The 21,354-nt window shown below is 34.2% G+C and overlaps 1 protein-coding gene across 1 annotated transcript in view; it reads right to left on the minus strand.

Annotated features, from left to right (window-relative positions):
- LOC121734473 (COUP transcription factor 2-like) overlaps nucleotides 1-21,354 on the minus strand; it is a 139,139-nt gene that overhangs the window by 37,204 nt on the left and 80,581 nt on the right. The window contains 1 exon segment of the mRNA XM_042125085.1: nucleotides 9,167-9,712. Within this exon segment, the coding sequence (XP_041981019.1) occupies nucleotides 9,167-9,712 (546 nt within the window).

Raw genomic sequence — 21,354 nt, forward strand, 5'->3', positions numbered from 1 at the left:
AAAATGCCAGGTACACGAACTCTATGATATATTATGTTAGTACAATGTTTATAAATTGTTTGCAACGGACATTTTTAATCGAAGAAATGCAATGTCATGTACCTTGACCGTTCAACGACCATTCAATGGAAATTTATGAAGAAACTCGCATTCAGAATACAATTATTCCATTTTCAAATGTTTTTTTTTACTTTTCTATTGCGGCCAGTGTTATTTAACTTTTTAATTACTTAAAAAAGTAAAGATCCGATACATTACAAAAGTGGCTTAACAAACAAGCCACATTTTTAAGACGATAACATTCTTTATCGACTTTAAAAAAGGAAGTTCTATGTTTAGTTGTAAATGTTATAATATTTTTTATTTGTTGCAATTTAACCTATGTTCAAACGTAGCTATTTCTTCAAAGGCTTATTACTTATTAGATATTAGAATTTCCTGTCAAACTTTTTTACCGTTACCTACCAGATGTACAATGTTTTTGACAATCGTATGTTCATGTATACTAATCAAACGTATTATACCTTTGTGCATAATATATTGAGGTCACATATTGTAACTGATCGTCATGACAGGCTTTTAACTGCTTAATAATTCGCGGCATTGTAACTGTAAGCTCTATGGTTGTATAGTGTATACTCTATGGTACTCTTTAGTCTATGACACGCTCTTTGCTCTGTGGTACTCTATGCTCTATGCTAACAATAATCCCCCATTGTCGGCCTATTACGTTGCAGATTTTAAGCAAATGGACAATATGTGGAATTTAAAATTCCCTTTCATTGACTAATTTGGCCTTTTCATACCTAGGTATTGACTGGCAACTGACTGTTGAAAAAAACTACAGGAGTTTAAAAAAAATCTATACAACAAGACGAGTTGCAAAACCTGATAAGTATTTAAAGTAATATATAAGAAAAACTTTGGTCACTTGTTTTGTTGTTGGTGTATGTGTGTGTGTGTGTGACACTGTGTCTTGTACAGCAGAAATACTTCTTTCAGCTTCAGGATTTTTTAGTTTTCGTTTTATAGCTTTAGGTGTTCTCGCTTCTGACTGTACTAGCATGTGCATGCATAAGGCACCTCCCGCCAACCCACTACACATGCTTGATACAGATTAAGAATTAACAGAAACAAAAATATAAAAAAAAATATCCACAGCCGAACATAATATAACCTCCTCGTTTTTTGGAAGTAGGTTAAAAATAGAGAAAATGGCGCCAAATTCATAGTTCTACTTAAAATTGACACTTTGACAGTTGGTACTTGGTATATTATTTTAATGGAAGAAAACCAAAAAATAAAAAAAGCGCCAAATAACTAGCTAGAACGAATAGACAGATTTTGATAGCGTTTTCTTCAGCTAAGGTCTGATGAGTACGAAATTTTTTTTAGTTAAGTACTGCTTAGCGAAAATTTGACAAAATATTGAAAGAAACTAGTTATTAAACTGGCGTAAACCCTGACAATAGTTACATAAACATGGTTGTATAGTGTTCGCGATGCTCATAGACGGTACAATACACTGCAACGTGTATGCATTATGCAGAGGATTGGCGCAAAACTCAGGCGTTGCGGATTTAAAAAAAAAAGAAGATATAATTTGGCTGATGGCCGGTGACTGTAATTTTTTTAAATTTTTTGGCGTAACGTTTGACGGGTTAAATGAAAAAAAATGAGTTTTCAAAAATCATATGAAATAAGTACTGTGCAAAATGTATCTTTAATTAGAAATTGTTACGATCGTCATAATTTAACATAGCACGATACATCTTAAGATGAATTCTTAGAAAACTACATAAAATTACCTCGTAACATTTAACTCGAATGCCAATTAAATAAATATAAAATTAACTTTGCGATTTGATGTGGAACAAAATTACTTCTATAATTACATCAATGGAACTGTCAATAAGTAACGTCGACTATACTTTATTACGGGCTACATTACTAATCTCTGGCATTAACCTATATCCAAACCCTCAGATCATCGTGATAGACAACATTAACTTTGTAATTTCTGCCAATCACTGTGACTAGATGTATTCTAATTGCTAAGACACATGTTATAATTGATTAGAAAAACATTGTACATGTTATATAACATGAGTTGTTATCGGCGATATAATTTAAAACGTAATTGAAATGACATTCATACGACCTATTTTTATTTATATCTTTTATTTATATCTAGGCTGTTAAATTTTTATGTAGGTAATCAGTAAACTGGTTAAATGAAAAGTATGCATTTTGATAGAACAAAATAAAAGGCATGCTTTGTTTTGTAAACATTAAACTCGATGAAATAATAGACTTTAGCAATCGTGTCACATTTATTATTTATTAATATTTTAGCTATAATTTACTAAATCTTATGACTTGGACCATGCGCCAACCTTCCGGAACGCTAGGGCCGGGACGGTCCAACACTTTTTCAAAATCGTGACCAGCCCGCGCCGTCGCTCCGTCACGATTTTGTACCGTTAGACACCATCTATCTCGCTCACTCGTATACATATACCGATCGTGTGAAAGTGACAGACGTATTTTGGTTGCTATTTTTTAATATCGGTGTAAGTTTTTTTATGAAGTTTTTACAAAAGAGAGCAATAGATCACCGTTCACCTGCTATTTGAATAGCAATAAAATTTAATATGTGCGCTTATGAGCGAACACGGAAGATTAGAGATGAAAAATTAATCGGATTTATCTCAATCTACGCACTCAATAATAAAGAAAGCTTTAGAGAGCTTTGAGTAAAGAAATAGGCAGCTTTAAGAGCACTTTATTATCATTTCGGCTTTTTGAAGTTAGAAACAATATTCAATTATTTGAATTGTGATACTTTCTACTAACTTAAGACTAAGGATTAAAATGTGTTTTAAGAGGCACATTTTTATACGAAAAAGATAAAATTTGATAAAAAGTCGGTACTTAAATCCTTTCATCATTTAATATGATGACTTAATCGATCAAGTTATGTATACACAATCATTAAAAATAATATATCTATTCTGTGATAATATGTTCAAAAGTTAAATAAGATATCAATTTATTAGGAAACTAATAATTAAAACAACATTAATTAATATGAATAGTTAAGTCTATCATTTATCGAATTTGATAATTTGCTTGAAGTTCGAGAAACCTTTTTCTTTTATTTTTTATGAATGACTTCACAATGGATCGCCAATGTCAGTGTGATTGACAATAAAAACCGAGGTGTCAAAACTTTGGCGGGAATTCCACGCGGATTTATGTCTTCAGTCTATGCTCAGATTGTTTATGGTACAACAGCCATTTCCTTGTAAATATATTACGTCGATATATTGTCGATATTAATAAATATTTTAGAGAATTTGAGTTGTATATAAACACCATGGGCAGAGAAAGCGGGTGTATTTGTCTCTGTCTGACCACACGTAATGAGAAAATGTTATTGTGTGGCCATCTTGGATTTATGGTGATATATTAAACCACGAATAAATAACATTCAACAAGGTAGTTTTAATATTGATTAAAAGTTTTATATTAAGCCCAAAAACGAGGTAACCAGAGACAATTTATTTGAATTTGGACTACTTACGTAATTATGTTTTGTTTCTTCGTAAATAATCATATTATTACGAGTAAAAAGATTGACAAAACATTTTCGTAATTACATTTTATAATCATACCGCGCGAATATAATATAACTATCATCACCATTTTCTAATTATCGAGCTTAAACTCGTTGATTACCGAAACGAAAAAAACAACTCAAAAAAAATTAAACTAAACAAGCTAAGAAAAATAAACACAAGTAAACAATAGGATTACTAGCTATCTTTTAATGATTATTATCAGCACGTCGCTCACAAATACGAGTATAAAGCATTGTCTGCTGAAAGTTGGGTGTAAAACTACGTCATGTCCATTGCATATTCATACTAGCATGACCAGTGTTACCTGAGCCCCGGGGATATAGATTTTAATACAAAACTAATGCGAACCACCAACCTCCAGGGGTCAAGGATGCTAGCTAGCTAAATACTAACTTTTTATTGCTATAATGACATAAGAGATAATAATATTTTGTATACTACGTGGTCCGAATACTATAGCTTTGAGTTAAAAAAGATTGACAGCGAATAATCGATGTAACTATAGGTCTACCAGGATCTGATGGCAGTTTTTGACAGCAGATTTTCAAAAAATATTCTTGATCATTGGATATTTTTTTATAAAATTGCATGTTTCACACACATAATATGCCACTAAAGGAAAAAAAAGGATCAAAATGTTTTACTCCTATTACCCCGGTATTGCTAGAGTCAATTTATTTTATCACTTTTTGCCATCAGATTCTGGTAGACCTATATTTAGTAATCTTCTATTTAGATTTAAAATCTCGAAATTATAATGAAGGAAAATTTAGTAAAATAATGTTGTAAGAATATAGAGATATTTAATAAATCTATATCTATACTAATATTATAAATGCGAAAGTATCTCTGTCTGTCTGTCTGTCTCGCTTTCACGCCAAAACTACCGAACCGATTGTAATGAAATTTTGTATACAGATAGTCTAAAGCCTAAGAAAGGACATAGGCTACTTTTTTTACTGGAAAAAAGCGTTGTAAGGGGGTGAAAATGCGTAAATTTGTTCAAATTAAGTTAGTTCCAAAAATTCACATTCAACGCTTGCCCAACATCTTTCTATGAGAGGTGGTATCATTATACATTTGAGTTTCGATTTTTTCGATTGTTATTTCTTTTTTACGTTATTTAATAAGTGAGTACTTTATATTATATACAGTGACGTAACGGTTACGTCACTGTATATAATATAAAGTACTACGTCGTAACCTTAAACCTATTAATGATAATTGATAAATAGTTCATGGGTCAAGTTGTGTAATTGGGGGGCTAAATAAGCTTTAAAATTTGGCATAATATACATATAAAGTTTAATTTAAAAAAATGAAATATTTTGTGCACACTGCACAGCTGTTTTGATTTAAGGGGTACCAGGGTTTTTTTTATAAAAGCTTTTGACACCAATTTTGTTGACATCGCGTTTTTCTTCTTTTTTTCATTGACTTTGTCCGCGTGGACTTCAGTTTATAGCGATAAACTGAAGTCCACGCGGACGAAGTCGCGGGCAACAGCTAGTTGTAAATATTTTTATAATACTAATATAATACTAATAAATATAATACTAATATAATACTAATACCCATAATTTGAGGAGGAGTAAGCATTTTTTATCACTTTCATGAAGAAAGACTTTAAAAGCTTCTTATCTTACAAGTTGCGTTTGCCATCTTTTGAAATTTGAGTGTAAAATATATTTTTAACCGACTTCCAAAAAGGAGAAGGTTATAATATGTTCGGCTGTTTCACTTTATACTAGCTTTCTTTTATTTTCTTTCTGATTCGAGATTTAATAATAATAACTCGCACACCGGTTTCAGTGACGGTGGCCGGTTTCATTGAAACCAGGCCAGTTACACAGAAGTCATTTTATAGTGCCCAAGCGTGTGCGCAGTACACAAGAGCACTCTTTATTCCTAGCCTGCATTGTCCTAACCAAACTTGGGAATAACATGTTTCCAACGCGGGAATCGAACCCACGACCTCCGAGTCAAGAGACACGCTCTTAACCACTGGACCACGGAGGCATCAAAGAGGTTAAATACGATTTTTATATAACAATTTAATTTTACATTAGCTCTTTCTCTTTCTAGTGATTCTCTATAAATTTTTCCCTCCATATATCGCAAAGTTTCATCGCATTCGACACAGCCATAGGCAGTTTATGTCGGACTTTAGCACCCTTAATCAAAACAATCTAAACTTTGGACAATCAACTACACTCTAGTGCAGACAGACGACCACGTAGAGTTTGGACTTAACATTCTTGCTATAATATTTTTTTTAAGTTTAAGTTTTTTTAATGATAAAATATGCGATGAAAACTGCACTTAATAATTTTAACCGTAAGTACATTTAAAAAGTTTCTTTTTTGCTATCAAAACCAAATTTTACGTACACGATAAGATTTCATTACAATTTGAAATGAAATCTTTGATTTTAGTGAGTCACTTAGTAAACGATTAATTTAACAAACTATAGATTTTGTTAGTATAATTTTAGTAAAAAAAAAAAATTAATACCACCGAAACTCAGCACATTGCTTAACAAAATAATACGTATATTACTTGTTGCTCCACCGAACATAGTAGGTAGGTACATATTATTTTCATTGCATAAATGCATGATAGAATTAATACATAAAATGTGCTCAAGTCCATAGTTTACTGGTCGTGTGTGAAAGTGCCAACGTCGGAAGTCGTCTCCGATAGATGTTTTACAGACTGGCTAGACTGACTATAGTCTACAGTCTTTACGGCTATGACTATCATCTATAGTCAATAAATCACGCTCTCTGCTTACTGTAATTTATACTGATTTTAGATTTTTTTTCGTTTCACTGCTAAGTATAGATAGAGAGATTTTTATAGAGGAGTAGTTTCGTAATAACTGCTGTAAGAGCAGCTCTAATAGAATCTTTAAATCGAAACCACGAGACGAATAACTAAAAGTATCTTTCTTTAAATATTTTTACAAGCACAGCTCTGGAGTATTGTTTAATGATAATGATTATCTACTAATATTAGATATGAAAATATGTGTTAGGGTGCAGCCAAGCGTAATTTTGTGAGTCGTGAGCCGCAGATTAACTGTAAAGAAATACGCTCGTGTGAATCAAACAGGCCTTCTGTATGAATTTGAATGCAGCAGAATTTCTGCCAGCCGTAATTCTGCGACTCACAACTCACAAATTACGCTGGTTAGGCTTCACCCTAAATAGTATTTTTCGGTTCAAATAATATGACGCTATTACTTTACCGTAGTACTACTATAGTTTGTGCGTTTTAAGATGATATGGGTGACACTTCTCATATTCCTTGCTACGGGTTTCTTTTACTTACAAGAAAACAAAAAAAAAAACAAAATGTAATAAATTATATTCTATCTACAAAAACAAATGTTTCCTATAATTGTAAATGAATAAAAATGAAAAGTTGCTAAATGCTAACTTATTAATATAAAATTATAAATTTTAACTGTGAAAATTATTGTTACGAAAATATTTGAAAAATGTCAGATGCATGAAATGGAACTTATGCCAATAGAGATTGACACTGTTGAATCGAAATCAAATCGATAAAAAGGGCGGCCATTTTAAATCGCCGGCGCCACTCTGAAACGTCAGTACAAAATCGATAATTTCGATTGCAATTAATTCCTTTACGAAGTGATTCGATATTTTTAAATTATTGATTAATTTTCTTAGGTAACTTCCCTACTATTGTCAATCATAATGTGTCACCCATATCATCTTAAAACGCACAAACTATCTAGACTATAATATTTTGCAGGGCCCCCGTAAGGGTTACTGGCGCCTGTGTGCAAAAAAAGGATTTTGGCGCCCCTTTAGGCAAATTTTTTTGGAACCTTGGTTTTGGCGCCCATAAAGATGGCAATTTGGCGCCCCTAGAGGATGGCGCCCGTGTGCATTGCATACATTGCACATATGGTAGCGGGGCCCTGAATTATTTTGCTTCCTAGTTTTATATAATTGGTAGTAACTCGTCATAATGTCGCAAGTTGTAAATATTATTATTGTAACTACGAATGTTCTGACGGTTTCACGTACATTGAGTGTTGAGATTACACATTTTCAAGCTTTTATGCCTGTCTTCGATTAGTAAAATTATGTTTATTACTATAAAATATGGCTATTGAGTAAGTTTTATTATTAAATAATAATAGACAATTAGTTTAAATAACATGATTTTTTTTGCCCACATTTAAATGTTAGTAAAAATCATCTTTTCTAGGAATCTTCTTACGAATAAATATTTTTTGATAAATTGATACTTACCTATTAATTATAGTCTGTCAAGAAAGTGAAGAAATTAAAAAGTGGCAACCCTTGTCCTGTAGTGTCATCCCTTTTTTCTTAGACTGATTTGAAAAGGATGACAACTACGATGTTGTCACTTTTCAATTTCTTCACTTTCTTGACAGGCTATAAATCGTTTTGAAAACTTGTACAAGAAAAGTTAACTCAACTAAAAATCGTTCCAACATTTTCTAATTTTTCGTAGTTTATCTTTACTGCTATTAAATAATAAAATTATAGTACATATTGTAAAACTGTTTACACAACACTACAGCTATCGAGTAAGTATAAAATCTAAATCGTAAAACAGTAATTTACTGTTTATTTGTGTATAAAATGCACAAAATATCTTAAAGTTATCTTGAGAGTAAAGCTAACACTTACCTAATAAAATGCTCATATAACATAGTTAATATATTGACACTAATATGTTTAAGTGGCCACATATTAGTACCTAGATATAATACCGAATACGCGTATGAAGAAATGTAATAAAATCTTTATAAAATTACACTTAGTATGTCATAAACTATAATTTATAAGTCAAATTTTTTGTGCGATATTTGAAGAAGAATATTTTTAATAACCTGAAAAGTAACCATAAATACTAAACTAATCTAGAACGGGTATAATCTCGGAAGTAATCCAAAAAAATAAAAGAAGAGAATTGAATTAAAAAAAAACTTCGCGTGTATTAATAAATAAATAAACTAAACCTATTTACAAATAATTTAGTTGGATCCTATACAATGCCTATCTATATCACATAATACTGTAGTTCGGGGCTGGAACCTCCCCCCCTTTTCGGAAGCTATACCGAGTGAAGCCATCACCGATGCCGTGGATACGTGGCTGGGTGTCAACCCTGCTCCTTGAACTTGCTGCCCTCCCACACTTTAAACGAGGAGGAGGGCTCCGGAGCCCGGGGGCTGCTGGTGTAGCTGGGCTGCAGCCGCGAGGGGGACAGGAAGCTGCCGTACGACAGCGAGGAGTTGACGCCGAGCGACGTGTCCAGGGTCGAGTAATACCCCGAGGATGCCGCTGAGGGTTGGGGGGCGGGCGGCTGCGGCACCCTGGACGCCTCAGCGTACGCGTCCAGATGCTGCCTGACCAACGTCACCAGCTCCCCGTAATTGGTGACCGCGCCGGCCGCCCCCGCGACCCTGTAAAGCAGCAGCCTCGCCTCCCCGAACAAGCTGTCCAAAATTTTACCTGTCGTGAATAGGACGATGGCCTTCAGACAGGAGTACTCCGCGGAGTCCACGTGGAGCGCCTTCAGCTTCTCCACCTGCTCCTGGAAGATGCGGATGTGGTCCATGAAGGCGACCACGCGGTCCGCCGCCATCGGTGAGGCGTGGAGGCCCGCAGCCGCCAGGAGGGGGGCCACGTGCAGCGGCATGGAGCACTGCGACGCGTTGAGGACGAACAGCTCCGACCAGACTAGCCGGAGTAACGCGACCTGGTCCGTCACTTGGAGTTCGGGGAAGAAGGGGATGTTTCGGGCCCATTCCACGGCGGAGAAGAGTAGTCTCGCAGCCAGCTCGCAAATGTTGTCGATGCCCATCACGTTGGTAGATTGGACGCACTGGCCGTATCGCGACGTAGGGTAAGGTTCCGCTCGGAGGAGCAGGCTAATGTAGGAGGAGAGGTAGGGGTGTGTGTTCAGGCCGGCGCCAGGGTCGCCGTTGGCCAGACCGAACTGGCCGGGTAGCGCCAGGCCCGGTGGCTGCGACGGCGGCACCCTACCTCTTTGGACAGCTGGAACAAGAAAAAAAAGAATGTTAGTTAAGTCTACTGCCTTGTAGGGGAACTGTAAAATGTTTATATCAGTAAGTTATAACTTATAACTGTATGTAATAATTGACTTTAGGTATTGAAAGATGTAGCTCTTTCGTTATGCTTGAATTTTTTGTCCCCAAGCTTTTATTTCCGATCAACACGAAGGTTTCCGTAACTTATGTTTTTGGCTACACTTAGGGCCTGTGTCACTACTTCCTGGTAAAGTGCTGAATAGGCTATCCACAACTTATTTGACAGATTCTCAATACACTATCTGTCAAGTTAAGTGGTGGATAGCCTATCCGGGACTTATCAGGAAGTGGTGAAACAGATCCTTAGAACACTAAGTACCTACTCTACTTACTACGTAAGGGTATAAGTAGATTTGCTTGTTTAGTTTACTAATAAACTAGAGCTTTTGTATGCAGGTTAGTCCAGGTTTCCAAAGCCTACTAGAGACCTTATTCTCACCGTTTTTCGTTCCGGGATTCGATAATATAAGAATTACACCCGGTGAACCTGTACCAATCTAGTCACCGTTACAAACGAGTACCGTTCGAGTGAATTCCATCATATTTCGCGTGGATTACTGTTCGCAATTAGTAGCGCAGGTTATATGACGGCTGTTATAGTTTATAAGCCGCTAGCCACAGTATAAATGTTATGCAGTAAATCATGATCACCCTACGAATAATAAAAACTAAGGAAACGTAACGCCCATACTATTACCGTTTTAAATTTAGTTCCTTTCGAACTGTCATGTAATGTCAGCCTTTATACCGCTCAAAGCCACCTAAATATTGCAAATGTATTGAAATGTGTACCTAAGGTACACTTTTTTGACAACTATTAGGGAGCATGTTTTTTGACGGAGTTACTTTTCCTTAGTTTTTATTATTCGTAGTGATCACCTGAGACTATCAGAATAAGGCGTACGAACATATTACTGTATTTATATTATTTATTTATTTTGTCCCCTATTTGCACATCAAAAATAAAAAACAAAAGAAGATTTTGTTAGAAATTGTATAAAATGGCGGCCTTTTCGCCTTGAGCGGTTACAACCTGATAATTATTTTTAAAAATACATAAAACACTATAATTTATAAACGCCAGCAGCTTTTTTATAGTTTATTAGAGCAGAACACTATACGTCGCGAGCTTGGAAAAAATTTGTCTTTGCATTGTTTGATTTCTGAAACACGACAGAGTTAGTTTACTCTATGTATTTGTACTGTGGTTATAGTTTATAACTTGCTAACAGTGCTTCCTGTAACATGAGAAATTCTATCGGAAAATTATTGCACACTGGTGGTATATTGCCCCTCACCTGTAATATTATTTATGCACATTTAAATTTAAATGTCGCCCGTATATTCGTTTTGAATTTAGACTAAAGAATGTAAGAACCGTGCATCTTTACGTGACGTAAATCAAAGTAATCGATCGAGATGTAGAGGACCGTGTAGGAACTAAGACCCAAGACTCCTTAAAAATCGGTTTAGTTTTCCCAATATTTGATGTATCTCTGGTTTTGCCCTACTAGAGATAGGAATAGCTCACATTAGACATTAGATACATATATTTTATGTCAATTCAATGTTATCTTCGATCGGTTGTATGTCAAACCAGATATAGATTGAATATTGGTAACGGCCGTAAGGCGTTAGGAGGTAACAGACACAATAATATTACAAGACGCATGAAAACTGAAGATTAATACACTTAGGGCCTGTTTCACCACTTTCTGATAAAGTGCCTAATAGGCTATTCACAACTCTTTTGACAGATTCTCCATACTTGATCTGTCAAGTTAATCGGTGGATAGCCTTATCAGGAAGTGGTGAAACAGGCCCTTAACAAAATAAAATTTTAAAAATGTTGTTTATTTGTTTTGAACGACTGGATCGATTTTAATACAATTCGGTACAATAAACCTGTGATGACTATTGGCTTATATCTAGTGGGTGTATCCTCCGTTATCAATGACGTCACAAGCGCCGCCCACTGATAACACTTATCATAATTGCTGTCTACCGTGATAAGCTATCGCTCCGCTCTAATTGGTCCGTGTTATCTGTATGTTTTCCTCTGGTTTCTTCCGCAACCACGAAAATTTAACCTAAATATTAATTCTAATAATGTCGCTCTCATGCTTAACCGTTTTTGATGAAGTTTAATATGGATAATATACTTTGAGTCACGGGAAAGTAAATAAGATAACCTTGATCACTAGAAAAATGTGCGGTTCCTAGAAGATAAACAAAGCGAGCAACAGCTTCCGCGTAAGTAGGTCAGAAACGTTTATACCAAAGTGTATCCTAACATTATTAATTCATAATATAATATAAAATATCTACAAGGTGTAAAAAAACTAAGTTATAATACTTTATGGTGTGTATGTGTTCCTTGTAGAGAGTTCACTGTGAAAGTAGCAGCGCTGAAAGACCAATTTTTTTTTCACTTTTGTATGGGGAAACTTGTGACGCTGGGGAGCTTGCCCATACTAAAGTGAAAAAAAAATCGGTCTCTCAGCGCTGCTACTTTCACAGTGAACGCTCTAAAAGGAACACGTACACACCCTAAAGTATTATCACTTAGTTTTGTTACACCCTTGACCCTAGTGACCCTGTATTAGGATCGTTATAAGCCAAGTTTCGAATTTACCCATAAAGATAAAAAAAAACAGCAAGTCTTATTTTTGTACAGGGAAAATTGACTGTTTGTAAAGACTCGTGTACTCAAAGAAATGGCCTTGTTACCTATAAAAAATTTAAAACTAGATTGCGCCCGCAACTCCGTTGCGCCAAAATTTGTTTATTGCGTGAAAACTCGTGGAAACCGTACATTTTCCGGAAAAAAGTATCTTTTGTCCTTTCCAGGGACTCAAAGTATTCCCCTACCAAATTTCATGCAAATCGGTTCAGTGGTTTAGGCGTAATAGACTGACAGACACACTTTCGCATTTATAATATTAGTATGGATATTGGATATGTTGCTATCTCAATTCGCAACCTGTCTCAAAGTAAAGTGTATTACAATTTGAACATCATTAGATACTTTTTTGTCGGATATGACATAATCCCGTTTTGGAAACAGTTTCATCTGCCCGAAGCGTGCGTGTGACAGACCCATTTAATGTGTTTTAAATCGGTGTGATGTAACTTGACCTTAAATGCGAGAAATTTGGTTCGTGGGTCATTTGGTGTTTGTGCGAGGATCGCAAAAGTGAAGCTAGAGGTGTAAAAAGTAATTGTCGATGAAATATTTATTGCAAAATTGTGCAAAAATAGTGATGTCAAAATACGATTTGAGGTATATCGATAATTTATATGATCATAAATATTATTGTATGTTTCTTATATAAAAAGTCTATAGATGTATAAATTATAATCAATTGGCTCGACATTTACTAAAAACAAATTATGTAAGTACCTTTGAACTAGAAAAACATCTAAACGTTTCACATCAATTGTGCATTTTTATAGAAAGCTTAAATATTTTCCTTTTGAAGACAAATCTAACAAAATTTATGGCACTTAAGCAAAGCCGCAGAGACGCCACGGCCATAAAAAACGAATAGTGTGAGATTCTTCCGGACTCCTAAGTATTTCCCAAAATATATCAAGAAGGAAATTCCGACGGACTAAGCACTCCTCGCTAGAATTCGTGACATAAAACAAATTGTAGCTAAAAACTACGACGAATCGTTGTAACGTCAACTTCAGATATTACCGCCATAGAGGCGTGTACGGAGTCAGCTACGGTAAATTTTATAGGGTAACATAAAATTTAATTTGTATTACTAATAATATCAGTTACTGAGATCTTGCTGGTTCTTTAGAGATAAAATATATACTCTAGCAAGAGCTAGATAGTTTTTTTTATAAAATTTTACCACACATTTTACATAAGTTCGAATAGTTATTTAATGTGATATAATCAACATTACAGCAAACTAGGTAAGAATAATCATAAAAAATATGGATTCAAGATTATCGATTTTGTTCGAGTCGCATAGTCTGTACACCACTACGCAGGTTATGCGGCAGGTATGTCGGACACGTTTTGGCGGGAGAGTGCCGGAGCGAATGGCGGCGCACGCGCAGCGCTTTTTATACCAGCAGGTTGTTTATCTTTTATACTTGTTATACGCATAGTTGGCTGTCATGATTCATCTTTGTCATAAAGATTATGAGTGTATCCTCAATTGCTTCAGATTTTTTATCAACATTTTTGGTGAATTTTGACAAAAATGACAATCATGTGAAATAAAAATAAATACAATCAAATACAAGTATTATTATATATAAAGTATGCTTTATTAAACATTTATAGAATTACGGTGCCTATTTAAAATACATTTTCTTATTTCATCGAGATAGATCATAGTTCATAATACCTTTGATAGCCTAAAAGCGTACACAGAGAACAATATCGAAACGATAAGATCATCAGAAAAGGCGATCGTAGGTCGTAACAAAAAACTTTTGTGCACCACAAAGATATTTAATAATAAAGTCATCGATAGTGTAATTAGTCGATGACCGCTTTGTTCGCCGCTAGGGATGTGCCGTGTCGATAATGACGCCATTACTAGGTGTCGACGCACCGTGGGAGCGCGCGTGGCCCACAAACTCATCATGACCGCTATTTCGATCGCGCCGTAACTTTAATTGAATTTATGTAACGTGAAATGTTTTGCATGGAAAAATTATGTTTAAAAAGTATTGATAATCCGAAAAAAATATACACAGTCAAACATAATAATATAACCTCCTCCTTATTGACTTAAAAATTAGCTTGAAAATATTGAATTTGATCCTGTGTGCTACTCAAGTCCAATATCTCGCTATTTTATTAATTGTTTACCCATTAAACAAACGTAAAATGATATTCACGAATATATATTTTTTTAAATAAACACAAATATTTAAATGTGTTATTAGTCATTTTATTGTTCAATTTATTAAAAACAAAAACGTCAGCGCCACATAAATTTCGTTGACTTTCTAGATAATTCTTGATTGTGTCGATTTAATGTAAATTAATGTAAATCACCGACTACCAGCCATCACTATACTTAATTTAAATTTCGAACGGCGCCGGCGCATGCCATATCAGTATCATAAAATGCCTAAAATTTATTTTATACAAATCATTTATGTAAATTTTTATACTGTTGGAGAGATGATCATTGGTCATAAATAAAAACTTTTGTCACCACTAACCTGTAAATATTTTAAGTCCTTAAGTATTGTTGTCTGAGCCAAAATAGCACGAGTGACTTCTAACTTCACTGTCAAAATAATTATATTATGCAAGTGTCGACGTAACCTTTACTAACTATTTAATATTTTAACTAGCGAATTCCAAGATAAAAAAATACATTTCAAAATAAAAACACGCTCAAAGCCAACGTTCATGTATTTATTACTAAGTATAATAATTTTTTTACCAAAAACTTGTGACTAGAACTTGTCTCTTCGTCTGTACATATCCTAGTCTACAGATTATGACTAACCAATCCTAGTAGTTCTATCTACTAGTCTATAGCCTACATGACTAACACAATTATTGGTAGTCGGGGCACGAATAACCTATATACGCGTGATCTCTACTAAGATACGTTTAGTATTCCACTCGCATACACCAAATTTGATGTAATATTGATATTTTGTTGTCAATTAAGCGAATTGTAGAATACCTTTGTTTGAAATATTAATTACTAGATGACGCCCACAACACCGTTGCGCCAAGATTCGTTTATCGCGCGGGAACCGTACATTTTCCCAGGATAAAAAGTATCCTATGTCTCGGGTCTCAAAGTATCTTCGTGCCTAGCAAAATCGGTTCAGCAGTTTGGACGTGAAGTGGTAACAGACAGACAGATACACTTTCGAATTCATAATAATATTAGTATGGATATTTTTAGATACCGTAGAACCCGTTGATATCTTTTACTAGGAGCTACGCCGTTTTCAACCAACCGTCAAATAAATTACAGAATTATGATTAGGAAGAATATGAGTTTTTTTATGGTATATTATGGTTATAGTATCATTATATGTAATACATGATTAAAAACACAGTCATGGATGTTAAAAAAAGTAAACTATTAGGTCTACAGTATGGTAGAGAAAAATCAAGAAAGTAGGTTTGGTAAATGTCAAAATTCTTCACTCGCCAAACTTAATTTTAACATAATCTTCGGTTTAAGTAGGTATGTCTTTTATTAATAAAACGAAGATCAAGAGATAGATAGACTTCACTCTTTAACCCAGTCTAGTTTCTCGCTGAAGCTAAGTCTAACAAGTATAATATAATATTTATGTAAATCTTTTCCTGTCGTTTACATTTCTACAATGTGTTACCATGCCTCCCCCTCCCTCTTTAGCTTAATCCGTTATTGATGCAGCTCATTTCTCACGACACTACAGCTTGTAGTACATAGATAAGGTAGAAAGTTTGGATAGATGACGGCTATTTAGTTTGGCTATTTGTTTTTCTGACACTCGATACTGTGTAGACGTGACGGAGGTGGGTACTTAGACAAATTGTTTCGACATAAAAAAAATTAGGAGATTATATGGTACGTATAAAGATGCGAAGCATGATGTGTAGCCGTTTAGGTTAAGAGGGTAAGATAATCTATTTTTGTCTATCTGTATATTACATCTGAACGTATAAACAGCTGAATTAATTTTGATAACATTTTGTATCTAGGATTTTGCGGACATTTTATCCTGGAAAATGGAAATTTATCTTGGAAAAATTCCCGGTTAGCAAAAGTTTAAGGCAACATCTAATACTACAGTACATTATTATGCATCATTAATTATAAGATAGTGAGCCTTAGGGTCAACTCAGAGCGCAATGCGAAGCGTAGATGCATTTTTAAATTTGTATTGAATTGACAGACTTCACTGCGTGTGCCGTCATGCAAGTCTGTCAATTCAATACAAATGCATCTACGCGTCGCTTTGCAGTCTGAGTTGACCCTTACGTTGTTGTCATAAAGGTCAGAGGTATACATGTGACATGAGTGATGAGAGAGATGAGGTCGCTCGTTTGCACCGCGCCCGAACAGATAGGTTTAATCAATTGTGAACTTTTCCCATGAGTTAAATGCTCACCCAAAACGCTTGACAAATTCCATCATTTTGACTCTTTTTGGTAGACATGAGTAGTGATAAAATTCTTCTTTCTTATTCAAGGTTAGACCCATTAGTAACTTTTAACTAATAATTGCACCATTGCTTGTACAGTCAAAGACATGACCACTAACCTTTTTGGACCCTACGAATAATAAAAACTAAGGAATCTTAACTCCCATACTATTACCGTTTTTTGGTTCCTTTTGATCTGTCATGTAACGTCAGCCTAGTACCGCTCAAGGTCACCTAAATACTGCAAATGTATTGAAATGTGTACCTAAGGTACACTTTTTTGACAAGTATTGTGGAGCATGTTTTTTGACGGAATTACTTTTCCTTAGTTTTATTATTCGTAGACTTCGACCATTCAAAACTTATAGTGATAAGTTTTGACATGAAATCTTCAAAGTTCGATTGTAAAGGTACCATAAATATATTTTGCCTTACTAAAGTTTGCATTCATAATATCTTCTATCTTAACAAACACTAAACAAACATTGCTTTCAGCATATAATAATAATGATAAAAATTCTTTATTTGCACATTAAAAACATAGCAATAAAATAATATAAAAATAAAGGATTTGCGCAAATTGGCAGTTTTACCGCTACAAGCGGTTTCTTCCAGACAACCAAGGAAACCATATAAAATCGTTGGGAAAATAGTTTTCCATTTTGATAATCTTACCAACATTTCCAATATAATTTCCAAGTTAATTAACAAGTTATTTAAATATAAACGAAGAATAAAATTATAATAATTGGCTACCTCAGTTAGCGTTATCACAATTATACCAGTTATACAAAAAACTCCCAAACACTTGAAATAAAATATCGTCTTAGAAAGTAGCCATGACGAAATTATCTAAAGTAATTAATATAATCAATAGATTATTAAAATAATATGTTAGAATACAACGCACGCGCGGGTACCCCAGTGTCTTTTGGACGAATAGACATTAGTATAACAGGTTCAAATCTATCGAAGTAATGAATACGACTTTCGTAATGGTAAGTATAGTCCAATTAGTATAGTGAGTTCGGCTCGGAATTCGAGATACCCAGCTGTAAGTCTGTAAAATATATCTGTATATTGGCACCCTAAATGTTGTCTCAAAACCTACATATGGTAGGGTGTGCGCAACTATTAAATTTCAAGGTCAAAAGGTCACGAAAATCGGTTTTTTGCACTTATTTTGTAAATATTTCATTTCCTTAGGGTTTTCTTCTATTTGTTTTTATTACCATAATGTATGAATACAAAATTCTCTACAACTTTTCTTGACAAGTGAGAGCTCAAGGAAGATTTTCAGACCGAGTGAGGTAACTTGCGGGGCCAAAATGGTCACATTTAGCAATTCCTCTCAATCAATTCAGCAAATGAATTGTCAAAACTGTCAAACTGTGTCAAATTAGTACGAAATTACGAATTACTAGACATGAATTGCAAGCAGAGTGACCATTTTTCGATTTAAAAAAATTAATCATATTATGATTCATAATACGATTCTCCAAAGCGACCACTATAGCCCCGCTGGTCAGGCCGAAACCCCTCTGTTGTCATTTTACGGCCGTTCCCAATATTTGATCTATCTCTGGTTTTGCCTTACTAGAGATAGGAATAGCTCACATTAGACATTAGAGACCTATATTTTATGTGAATTGTGAGCTATTCCTATCTCTAGTAGGGCAAAACCAGAGATAGATCAAATATTGGGAGCGGCCGTTAGAAGTTATGTCACGCCGATCTCAGAAAGAGAAGATAGCGCGATTCAGGATTGTGCACTGTTTGTGTTTAGTTCGCTACATGGTACATACTAAACTCGGTTTCAATATCTTAAGATCTTCCAAACAATTCTTAAAGTCTAAACGGTAAATCGAGGCAAAAAAATTAAATATTATAAAATATCAAAATTTGTATGGAATTCTGTAACTCTTTATTTTGATTATAATATATGTAGTATGAGTTATGAATATAGCATGCTGTCAATTTTAAAATATCATAATATCAATTGTACAGTATTTGCGCCAAGTTTAAATAGAAATCAAACATTTCCTTCACAAATTAGCAAATATAACTTTTAAAACAATTCGGTCGGTATTTTTCATGTCGAGATTAAATTAAGATTAATGAATTACTAATTGATAATAAAAATACTACTTTATTATAAGAACTGGTTCTACGATCTAAAATTAAATGATTGTCTATAATATAAACGTTTTGATAATCCTAACATTATTATGATAAAAGTTATTTATTGACTATCATTTTTAATGAAGACTTTCTATTAGTAATTTTATACTATACTGGGTATGTAACAGACAAACCATAATAATGATTTATCTATACTTAATATAATATAGAGGAAAACAATTATTTGCATCGAAAAGGCTACGAAATTTGGTGGCCGATTTTGATAAATTTCTGCACGAAAATGGACTAGTCTACGGGAATAAACGTAGGCTTCTTTTGAGGCGAAACGTAGGGTTTTCTCGATATCTCTTGTCTAAGAGAAACTATTACAGCATCTAACTTCTAAGGCTTTTTTGGGTCAAAACTCAAAATACACTTTTTGTGGGAATTCCCTTTTGTTCACAAAAAATCGAAAGAAAATGAGTCTTTTCGTCTCAAAACGTATGGTTTCTCCGACATCCTTTTGTCCACATGAGTTCGAATTTTAATGAATAACCAGCTGTCCCACCAAATGTAATTTTGCCATATAAAGTAACTACTTGACCCATTTTATGATTTTATTGAAGTGACTAAATAAGTATGGCACCATGGCAACGTCCATCGCTATCCCGTCACACAAACAATGGTCGCCGTCAGTCTCGAGTTGTAATAATTTACTATTATTTATTCAACAAATGCACTCATCAATATAAAAAGTAGCCAGTAGCCGATTCTCAGACCTACTGAATATGCATATAAAATTTAGTAAAAATCAGTAAAGCCGTTTCGGAGAAGTACGGTAACTAACATTGTGAAACGAGAATTTTATATATAAGATAAGAAGATGAATCCAGAGTATAACACCGTCAAGCCCTACACATAACGGCTAACCTATACGGTATACCATACTCACGAATGCTTCTCAATTTGAATACCATCCTATAATGCAGATGATAAGGTCATGAAACGGAACATGATCCTCTCTCGCTCGCACATTAAAGTATTCCACGCTCACAAATTTGATAGACATGACATGTGTATTGTGATGATAAAAAGTTGTATCGGTATAGTACGCAGGTACTGGTTCAATAATAATTTAGGTTTGTGTTATTAGAAATTGAATTAATCAAAATCTAAGACAATCATAGTGTAAATACTCTAAAAATATTTATAAATAAAATGAATACGCTATTCAATGTTTTGTTTTTGTCTGATATGGCAAAGTAGCTAGATCCACCAAGGACAAAGAGGCTCTATTTAATTTTGGCAATGACACTGCAATCTATTGAATCCTTCGTCAAGTCCTAATCAGTTAAGTAGCTAAGATGTAACAAACATACAGAATTTCCAACAGTAATCCACACCTAAAAATTAAATAAATTCTATAATTTAAAGTTTGTTTTGATAGCTACTCATGAAGTTATTTAAATTTAACTCGAGACGTTTAGTCCAAAATTTACGTTGGACGTGGGAGGATAAGTATTTTTGGATGATGTTTAATCCAATTTTGATATTAAATTTGAATATTGTGATCCCAATGATGGTGGGATTGTCGACTTTGGCCAATAAGTTCGGTGAAATGTAGAGATTTTACGCTATAAATGGTCGCTGTTAAGCATTAGTGTCCTAACCCACAATTTTTTTTGTTGTTAAATTTTGAATGCAGTCTTGTTCTAAATCATCTAAAGAACATAACTGCATTTATAACTCAATACACAATTTTTATGTGGGTTAGTACACGAATGCTTAACAGCGTCCATTAATAGGATTTGAGAGAAATTCGACTTCAATAAAGTCTAAAGAACAACAAAAACAGGTAATGATTTTGGCAATCTATTTTCAGTCATGCAGACGGCGTTATAGTTAAGTGTTTCTAAACGCTTTTTATGTGATGTGGTACTAAAAAAATGTAGTTAAAAAATCATATATTTGCTTATGTTTATTAATATAGCCTTATGTTATAATTCTCCTACTTTTTAAGCCTTGCGATTGCGACCCCTCAGGGATTTGAGATTCACATATTGAAAAACACTGCTATAGTTTAATATGAAACGGACTAAACTAAACAATAACAAGGAACGTAGCTAAACTACGAGTGTAGAATCGCGGCACAGGTTTACAAATTGATCTAGCCCAGAGAAAACGCCTAACCGTGGGATAGATCTCCACTTTCCACTAAAATATTATCCGATTATAATATCAAGCGAAACTGGTTCTACAGTGTTGTACCGAACTGGCCATTATTGCCTGAGAACTAACATACTAGGAATTTTATGTTAAATGTAAAGTACG

The sequence above is a fragment of the Aricia agestis genome, chromosome 15 (assembly GCF_905147365.1).
Source record: "Aricia agestis chromosome 15, ilAriAges1.1, whole genome shotgun sequence".
NCBI lineage: Eukaryota > Metazoa > Arthropoda > Insecta > Lepidoptera > Lycaenidae > Aricia > Aricia agestis.